Source organism: Protopterus annectens, chromosome 3.part0 (assembly GCF_019279795.1).
Source record: "Protopterus annectens isolate FY-2018-M chromosome 3.part0, PAN1.0, whole genome shotgun sequence".
NCBI lineage: Eukaryota > Metazoa > Chordata > Ceratodontiformes > Protopteridae > Protopterus > Protopterus annectens.
In genome coordinates this window covers 548,712,557-548,732,878 of record NC_056731.1, presented here as the reverse complement: position 1 = coordinate 548,732,878, position 20,322 = coordinate 548,712,557, and the positions used below count along the sequence as shown (strand labels likewise).

Here is a 20,322-nt window from a genome sequence, read left to right as displayed (position 1 = left end):
ATTTCTTGTTTCCCATCCAATTGTCCAGATTATACTTGAATTGAGTTAGGGGGGAACTCTGCTTCACATGGATTGGGAGCCTGTTCCAGAGACAGGATAGTCTCTTGGATACATACCTGTCTCTCCAGCAGGTCCTATTTATATCACAGACAAGGTTCAAATCTCTAGAATGGGTAATTCTGGCGCTGTTTGTTTTGTGGATTTGCAGGAGGTCCATCAGAGTGGGGTCTGACAATGCCCTATATGTTAGGCATAGATGTTCCCCTCAACAGCCTGTAGCAGACAGAATGCAGGGATAAGGCCTTGAGGCAGTCTGCATAGGACTTGCTACTTATACCATGTATTCTTTTAGTGAGGAACTTCTGTGGACATTCCAGTTGTTGGATATGCCTGGTTAGGTAGATACCAAAAGGGGTATTGTAATCAAAGGTAAGTCTGATGAATGCTGAATACAGTGGAACAATGACTTTCTTGGACTTAGATATCATACCCTTGTTTATATATTGTGCAGCATAGAATGATTTCCTCACTACTGTAGACATGTGATAGTCAAAGGCTAGATTACTGTCTATGTGTGTCTCTTAAGTCCCTACTGTTTAAACTCTAAAGTGTGTGTTGTCAATATGATAGTTAACAAGGGTCAATGACATCCTGAGGGATACTATTATGCATTTCTTGGCATTTTGTTTTAGTCCATGGCTCTGACACTATTTATCTGTGTCAGACCTTCCTGGAAAACCATGATTAAATGGCATCTTCTAATTTGCAATCTGCAAATTTAGTCAGCCAGACATCATTGACATTGGCCTTAACTTCAGAGAAGTAAATACCAAAAAGGAGTGGTCCCAGGACCAATCCCTGAGGGACTCCACTTGTGACTGGCCTCTTTGTAGAATAAGACTCCCCAGTTCTAACTTCCTAGGTCCTGTCTGTGAGCCAGTTGGCTATCTATCAGGTGCCCTAAGGGTTTGTACCTAATCTCTTGAATTTGTCAACAATGTCTGAATGGGGGTACTGTGTCAAATGCCTTGGTCAGGTAATGGTAGGCAGTGTGAACCATTTTGCCCTCATCTATTGCTTTGGTGACCTTCTCAAAGAAGTCTACCAGGCTGAGTAGGCATGAACTGCCCTTGATGAAACCAAATTGGATTGTTCCTGTGTCTAGAGGTTTACTATATCATTATTGATCATTTCCATGATAATTCTTTCCATGACTTTGCATATGAAATTAGTGAGACCTATGGGTCTGTAGTTTCCAGGGCCTATAGATGGCCTGTTTATGCAGAGGGATTACTGTTGCTGTTCTCCATTCATGAGGCACAAAGTTTGTTTGGAGGTTACGGTTAAACAGCAATCCCATAGGGCCTGATAGGTCCTGTGTCATGCTATTTAGAAGGCTTCCTGGGATATTGTCTGGGCCCATTGATGCAGTGTTCTTGGCCTTAGAGAGAGCATTAAGGACCTGTTGAAGCTGAATTTGTCGGCCAGCAGGTTTGCTATATCTTCTGGCTCAGTATAGATGGCTCCATTTAAAATGAGTTCCGCACACAATTGTGTATTGCCTTTGAGGTTGTGGACATAACTAAAGAATGCCTTGTGGTTGTCCTTGAGTCTGGGAAACCAGATTGACTTAAACTATGGCTTTGGTTAGACTTTATTTGTCTTCCGAGTTGTTTCTTTAGATTGATGAGAGTGCTTTTATCCTGCTGAGTGCTGTACCTCCTAATTTTTGACATGATTTTCTTCCTTCTGTTATACAGCCTGTTGATTATGTTATTCCACCAGGCTGGCTTGTTTTGTGATTTAGTTTTGTACTTCTTCCTGGTGGGTACAGCTGCCTTTGTGCAGCTATTAACATGCTTGTGTAGGGTTTCTGTGAACAGTTCTGCATAGGCAGCAGTGTTCTTGGAGTTTATGGGGGATTGACACTTTGCCAGGCTATCACTTAATAACAGGAAGTTAGCATTCGAGTAGTTCCTGAACATTCCAGGGTTAGCTGGGGATTCAGGTTTTATTTTTACTTCAAAGGAGACCATTTTGTGGTCTGACCTTACCAGGGAAGACATTACACTAGACGGTGTGCAGCACTCTCCCATATTAGTGAGGACCAGATCTAGTATGATTTCACCTCTGGTTGGTTTATTGACAATCTGGTCCAAGGAGTTTGTGTTTACAAAATACTGGAATCTCTGTGCCTATACATTTGGTGTTCATAGGATCATAGGAGGTTACTAGGCTAATGACTCCAGGGCCCTTTCAAGCCTAGCCAAGTCTTATCCTTATTTCCATGATCAGCACCTATCACCCCTGTCCAAGAGGGACCAAAGTGGAACCCCCCGGGTGACTTTACAGTTACCCATCCAATTGTCCAGATTGTGTTTGAAGAGGGCCAGTGAGGTGCTCTGCTTGACATGAAGTGAGAGTCTGTTCCACAGGTGAAGTAACCTCTGGGAGACAAATATGTCTCTCCAGCAAGTTCTATTAATGTTACATACCAGGTTAAGGCCTTTAGAGTGAGTAACCCATGTACCATTCAACTTATGTAACTGCAGCATTTCCAATAAAGCAGAGTCAACGATTGCCTGATATGCAAAGTAGAGATCACCTCTGAGTGCTCCGTATGAAAGAGAATAAAGTGACAGTGATTTCAGATGATCCTCATAGGACATATGCTGAAGACCTTGAATTTTCCCTGTGAGGAATCTTTGTGGTCTCTCTAATTGCTGCACCTGCTTGGAAAGGTACATACCAAAAGGGGCATTGTACTCAATTATTGGCCTGATGAGGGAAGAGCACATGGAGGTTATAATTTATTTTTTTTCTGGATGCAATGCCCTTACTTATGAGATTAGCAATGTAGAATGCTCTTCTTACCACTGTGGGGGCATGGTGATCAAAGGTAAGGTTGCTGTCAACCTGTCTGCCAAGGTCTCTCACCACTGAGTGTGTACTTTGGGTGTTGTTATTGATGTGATCGCAGGAACATCATTCTTACTGAAAGGGATGATTAACACATTTTTTGCATTGAGTTTAAGGCCATGACTTTAGCACCAAATCATTTGTTTGTGTAAGACCCTCTTGTAGAATGTTGACATCATTTGGAGATTCTATGACCACTCCCAATTTGCAGTTATCAGCAAACTTTGTCAGCCACAGACCTTTAGTTTTAGCTTGTACTTTGGAGAAATAGAGTCCAAACAGTAAAGGTCCCAGGTCTGATCCCTGTGGAACACCACTGGTTACAGGTCAGCTGTTAGAGGTGAATTCCCTTATTTTGACTATATGGGTTTTATCAGAGAGCCAATTAGCTACCCATCTAATGATATAAGGGTTGATACCTAGCTGGGTGAGTTTGTAAATGATGCCTGTGTGGATGATAGCATCAAAAGCCTTGACTAAGACTAGGTAGGCTGTATGCACAGATTTCCCCTTATCAAGGGCCTTGGTGACTGTCTCAAAGAAGCCCACTAGGTTTAACAGGCATGATCTCCCTTTGACAAATCCAAGTTGAGTTAGATCAAGTGTTTGGAAATTACTTATATCTTTGTTGATAAGGTCCATGATGATACGCTCCATGGCCTTGCAGATAAGGCTAGTCAGGCTAATAGGTCTATAGTTCTTGGGGTCAGTGGAAGCACCACTTTTGTGCAAGGGGATAACACTGTCCTTTTTCCATTCAGCTGGGATGAAATCGGTGCTTAGACTATGACTGAAAAGAGTACCCGACGATGTTGCTAATTCTTGTTTGAGCCCACGCAGGATGCAGCCTGTGATGTTATCAGGTTCTATAGATGTTGTGTTTTTGACCTTAGAGAAGGCATTCATGAACTGCTCTTTAGAGATACAAGGTAGAGGACAGATGGTAGGGATGTCATGGGGTATGTGTGGCCAGTTAGGGGAGTGAGGTTTTCACAGAACCAGTTGGCTAACAGGTTAGCAATGTCCACAGGCACAGTACATGTGGTATCATTAACTACCAGTACACCACAAATCTAGGCCTTTCCTTTTAGGATACAGATGTAACTAAAGAATGCCTTATGGTTGTCCTTAGTTGAGAAAGCTAAGTCTAATTTGCTTGTTTAAGCTAAGGAGCAAGTGTTTCCAGTTTAGGGCTTTCTCCCTCTTACTCTTAGACCACAATTTCTTCCTCTTATTGTATAGCCTGTTAATGGCAGTTGTCCACCAGGCAGGTTTGCTCTTCCTTGAGGAGCTTGTTAGGGTCCTATCAGGTATGGACAAGTCAATGCAATAATACAGGTGTTGTATAGGATTCCCAGTTAATAGTAGGGTGATTAAAGTTACCCATGAATATGATATTGGGTTGGATGGTGAGTGTTTCCAAAGAGTTTAAATACAAGGTATGGACTTCCTGGGTCATAGTGGGGGACATTAAATTTTGATTTGAACATGGAGAAGCTCAACTGCATTGTCCTATTTGATCAGCATTGAGGTATATTTATTTTTCAAGACACCTCCACCGTTAGTCCTTGTCTGTGTAGTACCTGGTCAAAATGTGTGGAAGGCATTATAACCTTGCACTATTGGTGTGTTCTCTGTGGCTTTAAGCCATGTCTCAGTGACTGCACAGACATCAGCATTCTCTAGGGTGAAGAGAGCTTCTATGGAGTGGAGATTTTTGTTTAGACTCCTAGCGTTATGCAGTAATACCTTTAGATTTTCTTGTTTTTGATTTGCTTTGACAGAAGTACTTTCAATCTGGCATTGCCTAAAAAAGGCACTTTGAGGGAAGACAAGAGGTACAGAGTATCCCTGGCAAAGCTGCAAAGTCTGTTGACCATCTCCTTCCATCCTGACAAATATTGCATCCCCTTAAAATGACACCAGAAACTAAATCAACTATTAAAGTCAGTCATCTTTTATTTGTATTGTGGCATCATCCTTGGTGAAGGTAAAATGCTGCTCAATGCAAGGCTCATACCAGCCTGGGACACACATTTTGAGAGCTTCATGATGTCTCTCTTCATGTAGTCTAGGGAGGTACATCTCAGGTCATGCACACCCACATGGACTATAACTGAGTCCTACTGGTACTTGTGGTCCAAAGACCTGAGTGCATGCATAATGTGGTGGATTCCAGCCCTCTGATAAGCAACTGACCGTGACTTTTTCTTTTCTCAGACTGGTGAGAGGGACATCAGTGTGTCTCACAATGGAGTATCCAATGACCAGAATGTTAGACTGTGTGGTGGCTTGCCTTATGAGTTTAGAAGTAGAGGCTCCTTGACATGTGGCTGTATGTGTCGATGTGTGTGTTGTTTCGAAAGACTGCATTCGGGGCTGCTGAGAGTATTTATGTGTACTTCTTCTAGAATGCCTTTGGGGTTTAGGAAGGTTACATTTAAGTGCCTCAGTATATGTGGGTCTATATGTTTGGTTTGAATTGTACATGATGGGTGCAGCGTGTATACTACTGACAACATTATTGACATTAGGAGTACTTTTATGTGAGTGCTTTGCCTCCAGTGGCATTGTGTAAATACATCTTTCACATATCATATCAGTTTGTTTGAGAATTTGTCAGTAAGCATGAGGCAATTTCTACATTGCTAATGATGCCCATACCCACCAAGTTAGTAATGGAGATAGTGGGAAGTTCATATCCATGGCAACAGACCCTTTTTATTGATTAGACAGTTGGAGTGAGAATATAAAGCAATATCAGGAGTTTCTGGTTTGCAACTCTGGGGACAGTGTTTGTCACTGCAAACTAGTTACCCCATGTGCAACTAAGTATTTTTTTTAACATTTTATTGAATTAACGTTTGTAACATAGGCACATTTACATTTATATAAAGGTAATCAAACTGTATTAACAAGTTACAGTTAACAAACATTATGTTTCACATATATTTCTATATATCAAAACCTAAGCAACATTACATAAATTATTCAATTCCTGCCCCCCCCCCCCGCCTTTTTAAGCAAGAGGCATCTTTACTAAACCATCACTTATGACATAAGCAATCATACATTTTTAGTGTGCAACTAGGTATTGGTGAAATTTCAGTTGTGCTTTTATAGGAAAAAATGTCACTCAAGGTGTTTGCGTCTATACAAGGTACTGCCAAACACTTGAGGGGAAACTAATAAGTAGCCCCTGATGATTTATGAATTAAGTATTTAGGTAGCTATTCTGAAGTTAGAAACAAACCAAGTAGTACTTACTGAAAAGAAAGAATTAGCTTGTCAAGAATGATGAAAAGAGGGGAGGCACATGAATGACTACTGCCTGGGTACTTTTAGTGCTGGTGTTGGCACAGGTTTCACTCTGCTGGGATACAATGCTCCTTTACTTCTTCTCTCACCAGAAGCAAAACATTAGCACCAATCCCAAGATGAGAAGCGTGCCACAGCCTATTTGGTGACCCATAGTCTTGCCCCAGATGATGCAAGTGTCTGTAGGCCTGTAGCCTTTTCCTGGTAGATGCCTTGAATAGCAACCAGACCAATCAGGAATGTCAAGCACAGACACTAACTGCCCAACCAGAAACAGTCAAGAGTCAATGCAGTCTGCTCTTTCTTTCACAATGAGCAAAATATAAGCACAAATTCCATATTGGCACCTATGAACCAGTTATTAGGCTTCCCTGAAGCTAAAACAGGACTATAAGAAGATTTATTTTGCTCAACTTTTCTTTAAAATAGAACCTAGGAATGAGAGGCAATGGAAAATGAATGAAGTAAATAAAGCAGACCTGGAGGCCATTCCTGTACTATAGCATTCCTTGGTGCTATGCCAGAAGAGGAATCAGGGAAAAGGAAACACTCCGGTTGGCAGTGGTCAAGGAAGCAGACAGTTTTCAATGAAGCTTTCCACTCAAGTAAAAAAGCATTAGTCTGTCCATCAGACAGTTGGGTTTTCCAGGTATATCAGCAGGAACCAGAAAGCAGCCCAAAGACTAGGTTATTTCCCACAGCCTCAATGTTTTACAACACAGGGTATAGGAGTAAGTTCCCCCTTGCTTGTTGAGATACCATACCATTACCATGTTGTTGCAATGTGTGATTGTAACACCTTGAAGGAGAGAATTCTGCAATGCTTGTACAGTGGGTAGAATCACATTAGCTGAGAGACAATGATCTGTAAACCGACTTTATCATTTGACCATTCACCGTGGCCTGTCCACTTTTGCCAATTTTCCCCAACTTAGGCATTAATATTCACAATAATGATCAGCAGAAGGTTAGGATGTTGAAAGTGGTGCCCCAGGGAAAGGTTGAAGTCAAGAAGCCATAATGCCAGATGCTGCTGACACACTTCATGAATCCTGATTTTATCTGTCATCAAATTTGAGCATTGGCATCAACTGTATACTTAAAGTCCATTAGACAACCCTTATGTGAGAAGAGTGAACAGATCAATAAAAACACTAAGAAAGATAGACGTGATAAAAGCAATGCACAGTATTAGAACAGATCAGACCTATCATGCATTATCGCAAATAACAAACTAAAAATCTCAGTACAGGTGGAAAAACCTTAGAAGATACACAGAAAAATATAAATGAAAAGAACAAAATAAGCAGTTTATTGATGACCCAAAACAGTTTTATAGAGAATTGGGAAACAAGGTAAAAGGAATTGAAAGACCACCAAAAAATGAAGAAAAACATACATTTTGGAGAAGTATCTATTAAGATCCTGTGGAACATAACAAGGATGCTAAATGGATAGAAAATTAAAAGAAAGAATAAGATGTTTAAAGGTACAGGATATGAAATGGGATGAAGTAACAGCCAGAGAGATTGAAATAAAGTTAAGAAAAGCCTCTAACTGGAAAACCCCAAGCCCAGATGCAGTACCTAACTTTTGGCTAAAAAGTATTAACTTCTTTGCACAAAGATTTAGCCATGAGTAAGAATTATTTATATGCACACCCCAAACAGACACCAACCTGGCTAATGAGGAAAAACAATGATCCTTCTTAAGAGTGAACCTGCAAGCTACCCTAAAAATTATAGACTAATAACTTGCCTTCCGACAACGTATAAACTATGCATGGGAATTGATGTCAACAGAGTTTATAGTCATTTAGAAGAAAACTCAATTATGGCAGCAGAACAAAAGGGCAATAAAAGAAAGTCATATGGAACAAAGAATAATTTTTTGTTAAATAAAGTCATAGTGGAGAACTGTAAAAAGGGGAAGAATCTAAGTATGGCATGGATTGACTATAAAAAGGCATTTGATAGCATTCCACATTCATGGATAAAAGAGTGTTTAAAATGTATAAGATACATCCTACACTGATCAACTACATTACAGTGACCATGAAACAGTGGCAGACCACTTTGCAATTAAGCCATGAGAAAGGACAAATTATTATCGTAGGGGTAAAAATTCAAAGGGGGATATTCCAGGGTGATTCTCTGTCATCACTGCTATTCTGCCTTGCCCTTAACCTGTTAGGCTGTCTACTTAACATTATATGTCATGGCTGTAATTTGGCTCCTAGAAAACAACGAAGTTGTCAATCTAGTCATCTTCTCTTTGTCAATGATTAAAACTATATAGCTCATCAGATGAGGAACTGAAAGCACAACTGCAAGTTGTCAAAACTTTTTCATGTGATATAAAAATGTCATTTGGTCTTGATAAATGTGCAAAAGCAACCTTTAAAGCAGGAAAACTGCAGCACCAGGAAAACATCAGTCTGGTTCAAGAATGTGATATAAAAGAATTGAGCATGAAGAAGTGTATAAATATTTGAGAATTGATAAAGGATCAACAATAAAACATGAAGAAATGCAAATAAAACTTAGTAAAGAACACTTTAGAAGATCTAAATTAATCCTGAAAACAGCATTGACATCTAAGAATAAAATTCAAGCTATAAACCAATTTGCTTTTCCTGTCCTAACTTACAGTTTTGGCATGATTGAATGGCCCCAAAACGTGTTGGACAGATTAGATTGGAAAACAAGAAGGATGCTTCATGCTTACCAAATGATTTATAAAAATCAGTGCATACCAAGATTATATAATCCCCATTCTGAAAGAAGGTTGCACCTCCTTGAAACTGATTACATGTATAGATCTGCAATCGTGGGACTCCACACATATCTACTGATCACACAAGACCCAAACATAGTGAAAGTTTTGAAACATGAGGAGAATAAATCTAAGATGATTTCTCTACTTAATCTAGCAGAAGCTTATTAATGTCAAGCAGGAATGGAAATCAAAACAGTAGTAGATAAAAATCAGGCAGCAACTGAATGTGCCAAAAAACAAAAGAAAGAATATAAGGTGAAGGATCAGATGAGAAGGCAAGAAATGTGGAAAATTGATAAATATAGTTGCAAGTATACAGAACTCCTGGAAGAACCTCATGTTGATCAGGACTGAACACAGGAATGGTTAAGGAGAGGCAAATTCAAACCAAAGATGAAAGGTTAATATTGTTGGCCTAAGACAGTGGGCTACGTAAACGGTGGTTTACAAAGTCCATTCAGCATGTGAGAGAAACAGACAGATGTAGGTTTTGTAAAACAGAGTTGGGAAAAGTCACACACCTTGTTGCTTTTGTGATATACTAATTTCAAAAGGAGTGTATACTGAAAGGCATAATAATGGGGCAAGACTGTTGCACTTGGGATTGTGCAAACATTATAAAACTGAAGTAGCTGAAAAATACTGGAAACATGAGCCACAAAGCATCATAGAAAATGATAAAGTTATTACATGGGATCACCCATTACCAGCAGTTGGGAAGATAGATGTGAGAAAGCAGATATAGTGGTCCAAGAAAAGAAGGCAAAAGTAGCATTGATCACTGAAATCGCTACACCCGGTGACTAAAGTGTCTTGTGTGCAGACAGACACAAAGTCATAAAATATTAGGATTTGCAGGCAGAAACAAGAGCAATGTGGAAGAAAGATACCCAGACAATTCCAATAGTAGTAGGAGCAACGGATTTTATAAAAAAGAATGTACAATCGTATTTAGATATGTTACCAATACATGTAACTCTACACAAATTGCAGGAGTCATTGCTGGGCACATTGTGGGTGCAGTGAAGAAGCACTTTTGGCTGACATTAAAGATTGAAACAATAGTAATTTCATGAACTTTAAACATACTTTGACTTAGGAATGGGGTCCATCCCCATCATGGTATTAGAAACCCAAAAGATTTGGAGAAATTAAAATAGGGAGATCCCATCAAGGAAATGAGGTAAATACTGGCTACCATGACCTACCAATTCTTGAGGCACATGGCCACTAACATAGTGCTGGCTTAGAAAACTTTGGAAACTATGTGTTGAATGGCATGCATCCTGCCAGGGAGACTGGCTTTGCAAAAAGGATGTCCACTGAGGTACCTATAAAGATTAGGAACTATGAAAGCTGAATTTGAGACTTTGTGGTATTTACCATCATCCCTAAAGTGTGGGATAGCTGAAGTAGGACGTCTCAAGCAGAACCAGTTTCTCTAGTGTCTGAGTAGCAAGGAGCCAGCTGAACAAGCATGGGAAGACTCTAATACCCTGTTGTGTCTGTTTCAATGTGTGAATGCACTCGGGCATGGGCTCGTCTGAATGGAAGGGCCTGGAGGTAATTTATGACTGCTTCCTACCCAGAAATGTAGGAACCTACTCAAATCCAAGGGGATCTTCATATGCTAGTATGTATCCAGGAAGTCAAAACAGCACATCCATTCTCCTCCTCACAAGCAAGGAAGAAGTGACTGCTCTGTGACTCTCTGGAATTTTGTTTTGTTATATACTGGTTAGGCCACTTAAATCCAGAAATAGTCTCAGGTTCTTGATATTTATGGGTACTATAAAGGACATGTAGTATTAGTCCAGTCCTTTCTGATGTGATGGGACCTCCTGGATGGTCGTTTTCAGGAGAAAATTCAAAACATCTGCTGAAGCCTCCCTCTTCAGATGGATACCGGGAAGGGAAGGGAGTGTGTCTGTGGATATGAAAGGGAGTCATGTAACCTCTAGAAAGTATGTCCAATATTCACATGTCAGCTGTAATGCCCTTTTACCCAACAGGTGGTGGAGTAAACAACCTCTAACTGCTTCCAAACTGGAACTGCCAGGCAAAGCCTCAGGAAGTGTGCTGCAGACCCCTGGACTGTACCACCCTGGTTGGTACATGCACATATCTGTATAATTAATTAAAAAAAAAAAAAAAATATATATATATATATATATATATATATATATATATATATATACATATATATATATATATATATATATATATATATATAGTCAAACCCATCAGCAATGTATGACCTTAAGGACTTTTGCATGCACCAAGAGGATTAAAGGGCTCAAACAGATGCCATATGCTGCCTGGTTAAAGAAACTCCAGCTCTACTCAGTGGAATACCGCCTGCTCATAGGCAATCTGTGCCTGACGTATAAAGCCATGTCCAACCCGGAATTAATGGACATGCTGCACCTCAGAAAATCCAAATCCTATCGAGCTACCCGCTCAAGAGACTTGAACCTCAGCACTGAAATAAATAGGACATGCTGGACGGACAGATTCATACCCCAGAGGCTCCCTTCACTCTGGAATAAAATCCCAGTCCAAGTTAGGCAGAGTCCCTCATTGACTCTCTTCAAGAGGAATCTTGATGAGTGGATGGGAGATAGTAGGTTTACCCCGGGTATCACTTCTGTGTCACTGTTAGACAGAGGCACAGTATACTAACCTCGAAAAAGGGCATAGCAAAATTCATTTAAAATGGGTGGCGAAAGCCAAACACACTCTGGCTAGGCTTATAAATGCCCTAGGGCAGATAGCCTAGTATGAACCTATGAACCTAAGTTTGTCTGTCAAAAACTTTTTCTTTTATTTCTTGCAAATTCATATTCATTGCTTCAGTATTACTGTCTATACAGCTTAGCTTCTACCTTCCATTTCTTCTTCTTCTGCCTTCAGTCTTTCCCGGCATTAGTATTTTCTCTAGTGAACCCTGTCTTCACATTGTGTGACCAAAGTATGTGAGTTTTAGTTTTACTATCAGGCTTTCCAGTGAACAGTCTGGATTTATTTCCTTAAATATTAACTGATTTGATGATATTGCAATCCATGGAATTCTAAAAGATTTTCTCAAGCACAGCAGTTCAAAAGTATCAATTTTCTGGTGCATACTCTTACTTATAATCCATTTCTCACAGGCATATGCTGTTACTGGACAAAAACATAGCATTGACTATATGGATCTTGGCTGACAATATGACATTTTTGCCCTTTAAAATCTTATCCAGGTTTGCCAAGGCTTTCCTTCCAAGAAGCAAGCACCTTTTAATTTCATAGCTCCAGTCACCATCTGCAGAGATCTTTCAGACCAGGAAAATAAAGTTTGTCAATGCCTCCACTTCTTCCTCAACAATTTTAAAATAATCAACAGGACTAGATGACATAATTTTAGTTTTTTTGGCACTGTGCAACAAGCCAACTTTTGTACTTTTGACTTTCACTTTCATCAACAAGCTCTTCAACTTCTGTGCACTTTTAGTTATCAGAGTGGTATAATCTGCATACATAAATTTCTCCCAGCACTTTTGATTCCAGCATCAGATTTGTATAATCCAGCATTTTGCATGGTATATTCAGCATATGAACTGAATAAATAGGGTGGCAATACATAGCTTTGTAATACTCCTTTTCCAATCCTGAAAGAGTCAGTTGTTCCATATTAAGTTTTAATGGCTGCTTCTTGCTCTGCATACAGATTCCTCATGACTAAATAATGTGACCCATTATCCCTATTTCTCTAAGAACTTACATTGTTTGTTATGGTTGACACAGTCAAAGGCTTTATAGTATTCAATAAAGCATAACAGAACATTTTTTCTAGAACGCCGTTGCTTTCTTCATTATCCAGCAGATGTTAGAAATTTGATCTCTAATGCCATTATCCCTTTAAAAACTAACTTCTGCATCTTGCAATTGTCTACCCATACACTGCTATCTAGACCGTAGGACCTTCAGCAGTATACTTTACTAGCAAGTGAAACAATTGCAATTCTTCAATATTTTGAGCACTTTATAGCATTCTCTTGTCTACCAATCTATTTCTTGCTTCATTTTTGTAATCCAGTGCCAAATCCGACCATTATTCCAGCTGTACTTTGAGTACCAGCTTTAGCATTCAAATCACATGTGATGAATGTAAGATCCTTTTTTGGTGTATTTCCAGAAGGTGCAGCAGCTCCTCATAAAACTGATCAACCTCATCTTCCTCCTCCTCTTCAGCATCAGTAGTTGCAGCATAAACTTGTATCGCTGTAGTGTTGAGAGGGTTGCCTTGCAGTTTTATTGAGATCATTCTATCATTTTTGGTTTGTAGCTAGGCACTGATGTTTATACCCTTTTATTAACGTTGATAACTACTCCATTTTGTCTGCAAGATTCTTCTCCACAGTAGAAAATCTGAAAGAGGCTATAAAGAAGGTGAAGTCTTGGATACGCTAACTGATATTACAGTATTGCATGGTAATATAGTACAACCTTATTTTTCATTCAATGCATATGATAGAACTCCTTCAACTAGGTTAGTGAATAATGAAACTTGTATACCCATTTCTTTATTTTATTCCAATGATATTGGCAAAATGCATCAAGTTGTGGAAAGGAATGGCATATATTAACCACTGACAATAAGTTGTACCACCTAGTTGAAGAGAAATCTAAATATAGGCATAGGAATAATAAAAATGTCAACAGATTTTTATGTTATGCTAGGAATAGACAGGTATCTAGTTTAGATGAGACAGGTAGTCTCCCATGTGGCACTTGTAATTTCTGTGGCTACATTAAGTCTGAAGGTAGTTTTACCCACCCATTGCTAGGTACCAGATTCATATTCAATTTGATAGCCAACTGCAACACTAAAGATAGTGTACTAAGCTCACTGTACACTGTGTACATCCTTCTGTTTTGGAAAGACCAACCAAAGTCTTAAAGAACAGATAAGGGAACATGTTAGGCAAATAAGGCAATTGGATGAAGCTAATGCTCTTAATAGACATATTATTCAGATGGGCGACACACATTTATTTACTTTTATGGTAATAAAGAAGATGGCTTTTACTCTTAGGATGGGTGATTATTTTAATAAAACTAAAGGAAGTGAATTACAATGGATAATTAAGTTACAAGCAGATAATGGTAAGGGATTGAATGGTAGTTTGTCTAAAACTTGTCTTGAAATCAAGACAACAGTGGAGATAACCATGCCATTCTATCCTTTTTATGTGGTTATATGCCTTTAAGGTCATGAAATGTTAGGCTTGTTACATTGTATTCTTTCTTAATTAATGGTGAACATGTGATTTGTTTCTGTGATTTGATATGTGCTATTAAATTTATTGTTTCTTTTATATATTGTGTAATTTAATCATATTTTAATGGCCTGATGAAGCACCATTGGGCTGTGAAAGCGCTTACTGATGTTAAAGTTACCAGCTGTGTTATGGGACTCATGGTTTTATTCTGTGCTGTTTTTGATACTTTTTTAAAAGTGAAGTTACTATTTTCTTTGTCCTCTTAACCAAGGATAGAAAACAAATAAAATAGAAAAACATGAAGAAGCAGCCAAGGGTTAACGACAACCACTTTATTCATTACAAGTTAGTTAAGCAATTTTGTCCCAACAATTGTGCTCAGGGACTTCTTCAGAACTAACAATCATTGAAAAACTCCACATTAAAATACCACAAGTTCAATAGAATAATTGACCAGTAATTAAAACAATTAAGCTGATAGTTAAAAAGGCAATTAAAATTAACCTTCTAGATGCCTAAGCTTAAGCATACAAATAATACTGACATAGTCATTCAGCCCTGGGTACACAGAGGCATTCAGACGTAATTGCCACTTTAGTTCACATAATTCTAAATGCTCAGGTAAAATCCTTCCTTGTGCATCAGGAACAATCTGTTGTATAACAGAAAACCCAAAACTATGATCCGTAAACTCTCCCACATTTGTTCAAGGCATTAGTCAATTTTCCTTTTTTGATGTCGGACATCAGAAAATGACTGACTTCAACAATTGGCTAAATTGTTTGTGTCATTCTAAGGGGATCCAGTATCTGTCTGCCTGGGATGACATGATTGACAGACCACAATGCTTCACCAGAGATCGCCTGCACCTGTCACACCAGGGATTCCGGATACTGGTCAAGGCTCATGCCACCCCTATAGTGCCTTTTTTAGGCGATGTCCTGAAGACAAAATTACCACCATAACAGCTACAAGCAAATGAAATCTGAGGGTTATGCCACTCAATGCTAGAAGTTTAAATCTGAAAATGCACTTGCTTGAAGCACTCCTTAAAATGGAGAACATCAACATCTGTGCAGTGACCGAGACCTGGTTCAAGGCTCCGGAGAGCACCTCAGCACTACCAGGCTATAACTCATACCACACCTTTTGGCCCCTAAACCTGGACCGAAGCACTAAAGGTGGTGGTGTCTCCATATTCATAAAGGATATGCACACCCCCAGACTAGTAGCCAAACATAACACATCAGAGATACTTCATGTACAACTAACACTGAGTAAAATTGCAATCCAGGTTGTAGCCTGCTATAGATCCCCCACCATGTCCCAAGATTCCCACTCAACATTCCTAAACACACTGGAAAATATTAGGGTACACTGGGAGACGTTAACTACCCCTCCATTAACTGGGAAAATTACTCATGTACCAACACACTTGCTCAGCGTTTTCTGGAATTCATTAATTCCAATGCCCTGGACTAACTCATTCTTACCCCCACCAGGGGTAGAAACATCCTTGACCTGGTCATTACTAACATGGGTGACCGTTGCTCTACACCAGTAATCAACTCCTCCCTGGTCAGATATGGCCACAAGCTAATCACCATGGATATCCACATCCCACCCTCACCCCCCCCCCCCCAAAGGAAACCACCGTAAAAAAAAAACTTCTCCAAAGCCAATTTTGGGCTTCTAAAAACACAGGTGGCTAACTTCATGATACCCATGCAAATGGAAAATATGTGCATGACTGCTGAATCATACACCAATGCACTGTATGAGTGCATACACAAGTGCATGGAATGGGCCATACCAAACAGAACCAAGATGTTCTCCTCCAAAAAAAGAAAGCCAATCTGATGGTCCCCCACCATAAACAAACTCTACAACAGAAGGAAAAAACTGTTGCAGAAAAAGGTGAATTCCCAAGACTGGAAAAACTCCCTTCTTAGCCTCAGCAAAAAACTGAGATCCATCAACAAATCCTCTAAAGCTAGCTACAAAAACAAAATTTCTGCAGATTCTAAAGACAACCACAAGGCATTCTATAGTTATGTCATGAATCTACATGGCAATACTCAGATCTGCTCTGAGTTTCAGCACAATGCCAATACATATACAAAACCAACTGCTATTGCAAACATATTGGCCGACAGATTCAGTGCGAACTTTATACCCCTTTTACCCCCTAAAGGGCCTATCACAATACCTGAGGAATGCCAAGTCCCTATTATCACAGCTACACAAGTAAAAAACACACTGTCCAAAGCCAAAATGACAGCTTCCATGGAACCTGATAATATCCCTGTCTGTGTTCTACATGAATTACAAAGTGAACTGGCACCACACCTGAGTACCCTGTTCAATCACAGCTTCTTTTCAGGCTTTATTCCTACCGAATGGTGCACTGTTTCAGTCATACCACTCCACAAAGGGGGAGCGACTACAGACCTTGGGAACTATTGCCCCATTAGTCTGACAAGTCTGATATGTAATGCTATAGAGAGCATCATCATGGACCTTATAAATAAGAACATAGGGAATCTCCAGACTCTGGCCCCTATGCAGTTTGGGTTTGTGAAAGGTAGATCATGCCTGCTCAACCTGATAAGACTTCTTCTAGTCTATCACCAGAGCTGTGGATTAGGGCAAGGTAGTTCACACAGCCAACCTAGATCTTGCCAAGACCTTCAACACCATCCCTCACTCAGGAATCATAGATAGACTCACTAAACTAGGCGTAAACCCCTGAATCATAAGATGGGTTGCCAACTGGCTCACTGATAGAACCACACTGTGAAAGTAGCAGACTCCAGATCTGACAACCAACCAGTTACAAGTGCTGTCCCACAGGGATCAGTACTGGATCCTCTCCTGTTTGGCATCTACTTCTCTGAAGTTCAAGCCAACACAAAGGGACTCTGGCTGACCAAGTTCACAGATGATTGCAAACTGGGAGCCATTACTGATTCTCCAGCTGAGGTAGACATTCTACAAAAAGGCCTCACTGATACCAATGACTGGTGCCAGAACCATGGCCTTAAGCTCAATGCCAAAAAGTGCATTGTCATTCCCTTTGGGAAAAATTTGGTGCCCATGAACTACCACATAGGCAGAAGTCCTCTAAACACCAAAGATGTGATAAGAGACCTGGGGACACAGGTTGATAGCAACCTCTCCTTTGATAACCACATTGCCACTATAGTCAGAAAGTCCTTCTATGTGGCACATCTCATTACAAAAGGTTTCTCATCCAGGAAGAAAGAGGTCATAATCCCTCCCTACTTGTCCATCATTAGACCTATTATAGAATACAATGCCCCATTTGGTATGTACCTCTCTAGACACCTACAACAACTGGAAAGACCACAACAATACCTCACTAAGAGGATCTTAGGCCTTAGACACATGCCCTATATGGACAGACTCAAAAAAACTCCAGCTATACTCTGTCTCTTATCGCCTACTTGGAGGCGATCTCTGCTTGACCTACAAAGCCATGTCTGACCCAGAGCTGCTAGATATGCTACACCTGAAGAAATCCCAATCCCTCCATGCCACACACTCCAGGGACCTAAACCTCATTACCACAATAAACGGAACATGCTGGAAGGACAGGTTCCTAACCCAAAGATTTCCCATACTCTGGAACAAACTTGCCATTCACGTCAAGCAGAGCACTTCACTGGCCCTCTTTAAGAGAAATCTTGACGAGTGGATGGGCAATAGGAAATTCACCCCAGGGATCACTTCAGTGGCCTTGCTTGACAGGGGCACTGGGAACTAACTCTGGGCTGCACGCTGCCAGAGAATCGTCTTGGGCTAGGCTTATATAGGCTCCAGGGCCATTAGCCTAGTACACACCTATGAACTTATGAACCTATGAACAAGTGTTCATACATCCTTTCACACAAATGCCTAGATGTCTTGCCAATATAAAAGGCAGGGCATTGTAAGCACTTGGCCAAATACACCACATTCCTGGACTGACAATTAAAGTGCCCTTGTGTACAAAAATGAAAATCACCTAATTTAAACTTGTCCCTTCGGAATAATATAGGAGCATTGTTTGCACATCCCACATTTAAAATTACCTAATGGTTTATTGCTGTTATTATAAACTGTATTATTTGCCCTACTGTTTTCTAACATGTTCTTGAAGGACTGATCCTTTTTAAATACTATAACAGGCTTACCACTTAAAGTCTCTCTAACTGACTGATCAAGGACAAATAAATTCCAATTTTTGTTTAGCATTTTAACAATAGATAAACTGTCCTTGTTAAATACTGTGCTAAATGAACAACACCCTTTCTCATTCTTTTTCTCATTCTCTTTATTGTTAACATAATGAGAGGTTTCACCAGTAATACTACTGTTGTTTATTTCAATCTATTGGTTTAAAATAGGCTTAAACAACCCATTTTTCCTTTTACATATAACCTCTTTCTGGACATTATCTAAAAGGGTGTTAGGATAGCCTCTTTTCCTAAACATATCAAGTATAAAATCAATTTCAGTTAATAATCATCTTCATAGGAGACCATCCTGGCCACTCTCACTAGCTGTCCTTTGACTATAGATCTCTTTTGGAAAGATGTATGACAGCTAGTATATTCCAGATATGAATTTGAAAAGGTAGGCTTTCTATAAATCCTAGAGCCTAATTTTTGTATCCTTAGGGTCAATAAAATTTTCTACATCAAGATAATAAATCCTTTCATTACTTAATGTATGAGTGAATTTGAGAAATTTAGTAGTACTCAAAAATTCTTCTGACATTTTCTCATAGCCAGTCCACACCAAAAACAAGTCATCCAGGTACCTAGTATAATATCTAATATGTTTTGTAAATCTACTTGTAAAAATAAATTCAGTTTCCCAGTATGACATAACATAACTGGCATAGGTGGGTGCGCAGGCTGCTCCCATGGCAACAACCACCTGTCTAAAATAGTGACCCTCAAAGAAGATAAATTTATTGTACAAAAAAAACTTTAATTAGGATAATCATGAGATTAATATGATCTTAACTTTAAATAACTGTGTTTCCAACCATTGTAATCCCACATCATGTGGTATAAATGAAAACAGATTTTTCACATCTATAGTTACAAAAAAACATATTGTCGGTAACTTCTATATTATTCAAATGGGATAAAAAATCTCAGGAGTCCTTACGAATATGTTTAAATTCTTTAAGACCTTCCTTAAGATGAAAATCAACTAGTGTGGCCATAAAGAAACTTTTGGATCTCTTCCCATCCACAATAGGCCTAAAAGGGGGTTGACGTAAGTCTTTGTGTGGATTTTAGGAATCCCAAAAATGCTTGCAATAACTGGATACTCATTTTTCATATAGTCATGTTCTTCCATGTTGACCTCACCCTGATACAACATATCATCAAGCATATTATCAATTTTCATATATGAAATATTAATTTTGCTTTTGGAAACCTCAGTGTATGTTCCATCCATGAGGACCGTATTCATAGTGCTACAATAATCTACCTTCTCCATAATGACCATACCATGACCTTTATCAGGTTTCATTAACCAAATATTCTTATCATTTGTAATATCCCCTAATAGGGCCTTTTCTTCCACAATTAAATTGTCAGGTCCACACCTTACATTATCTTTGACTAACTGCCTAAAGTTCAATTCACATGTCTTTTCAAAGATATGAACTAGATTGTGCATGAGAGAGTTAAAAAAACTTGTTTTTTTAGGCATCATGAATGTAAGTGATCAAACTTATTACAAGAGTTGAACCACAACTGTAAGTTTAGTTTTCTAGTATATAACTTTAGGTCAAGCAATAATTCAGCAATACAGCCTCCCCGTGCAGGCACAAAATTAAACCCTTTGGAATGAATCTCAACATGAGCATTATAAATACATTTGTTAGAATAATTAAACACTTTGAAATCACTTGCCATATTTAAAATTACATCAGCATAAGTGAGTTCATCAGGAGAGCCAAAGTCACCATTAAAATCATTATATTGCTCACACAATTTCAAAAATATATTGTTTCCCG

General features: G+C 39.2%; 1 protein-coding gene across 1 annotated transcript in view; it reads right to left on the bottom strand.

Moving 5' to 3' along the window:
- LOC122796868 (receptor-type tyrosine-protein phosphatase N2-like) overlaps nt 1–20,015 on the bottom strand; it is an 87,610-nt gene extending 67,595 nt beyond the window's left edge. Inside the window, exon 1 of the mRNA XM_044065614.1 lies at nt 19,627–20,015. Within this exon, the coding sequence (XP_043921549.1) occupies nt 19,627–20,015 (389 nt within the window). The remainder of the gene's footprint in view (nt 1–19,626) is intronic.
- Nucleotides 20,016–20,322: the final 307 nt, after the last annotated feature.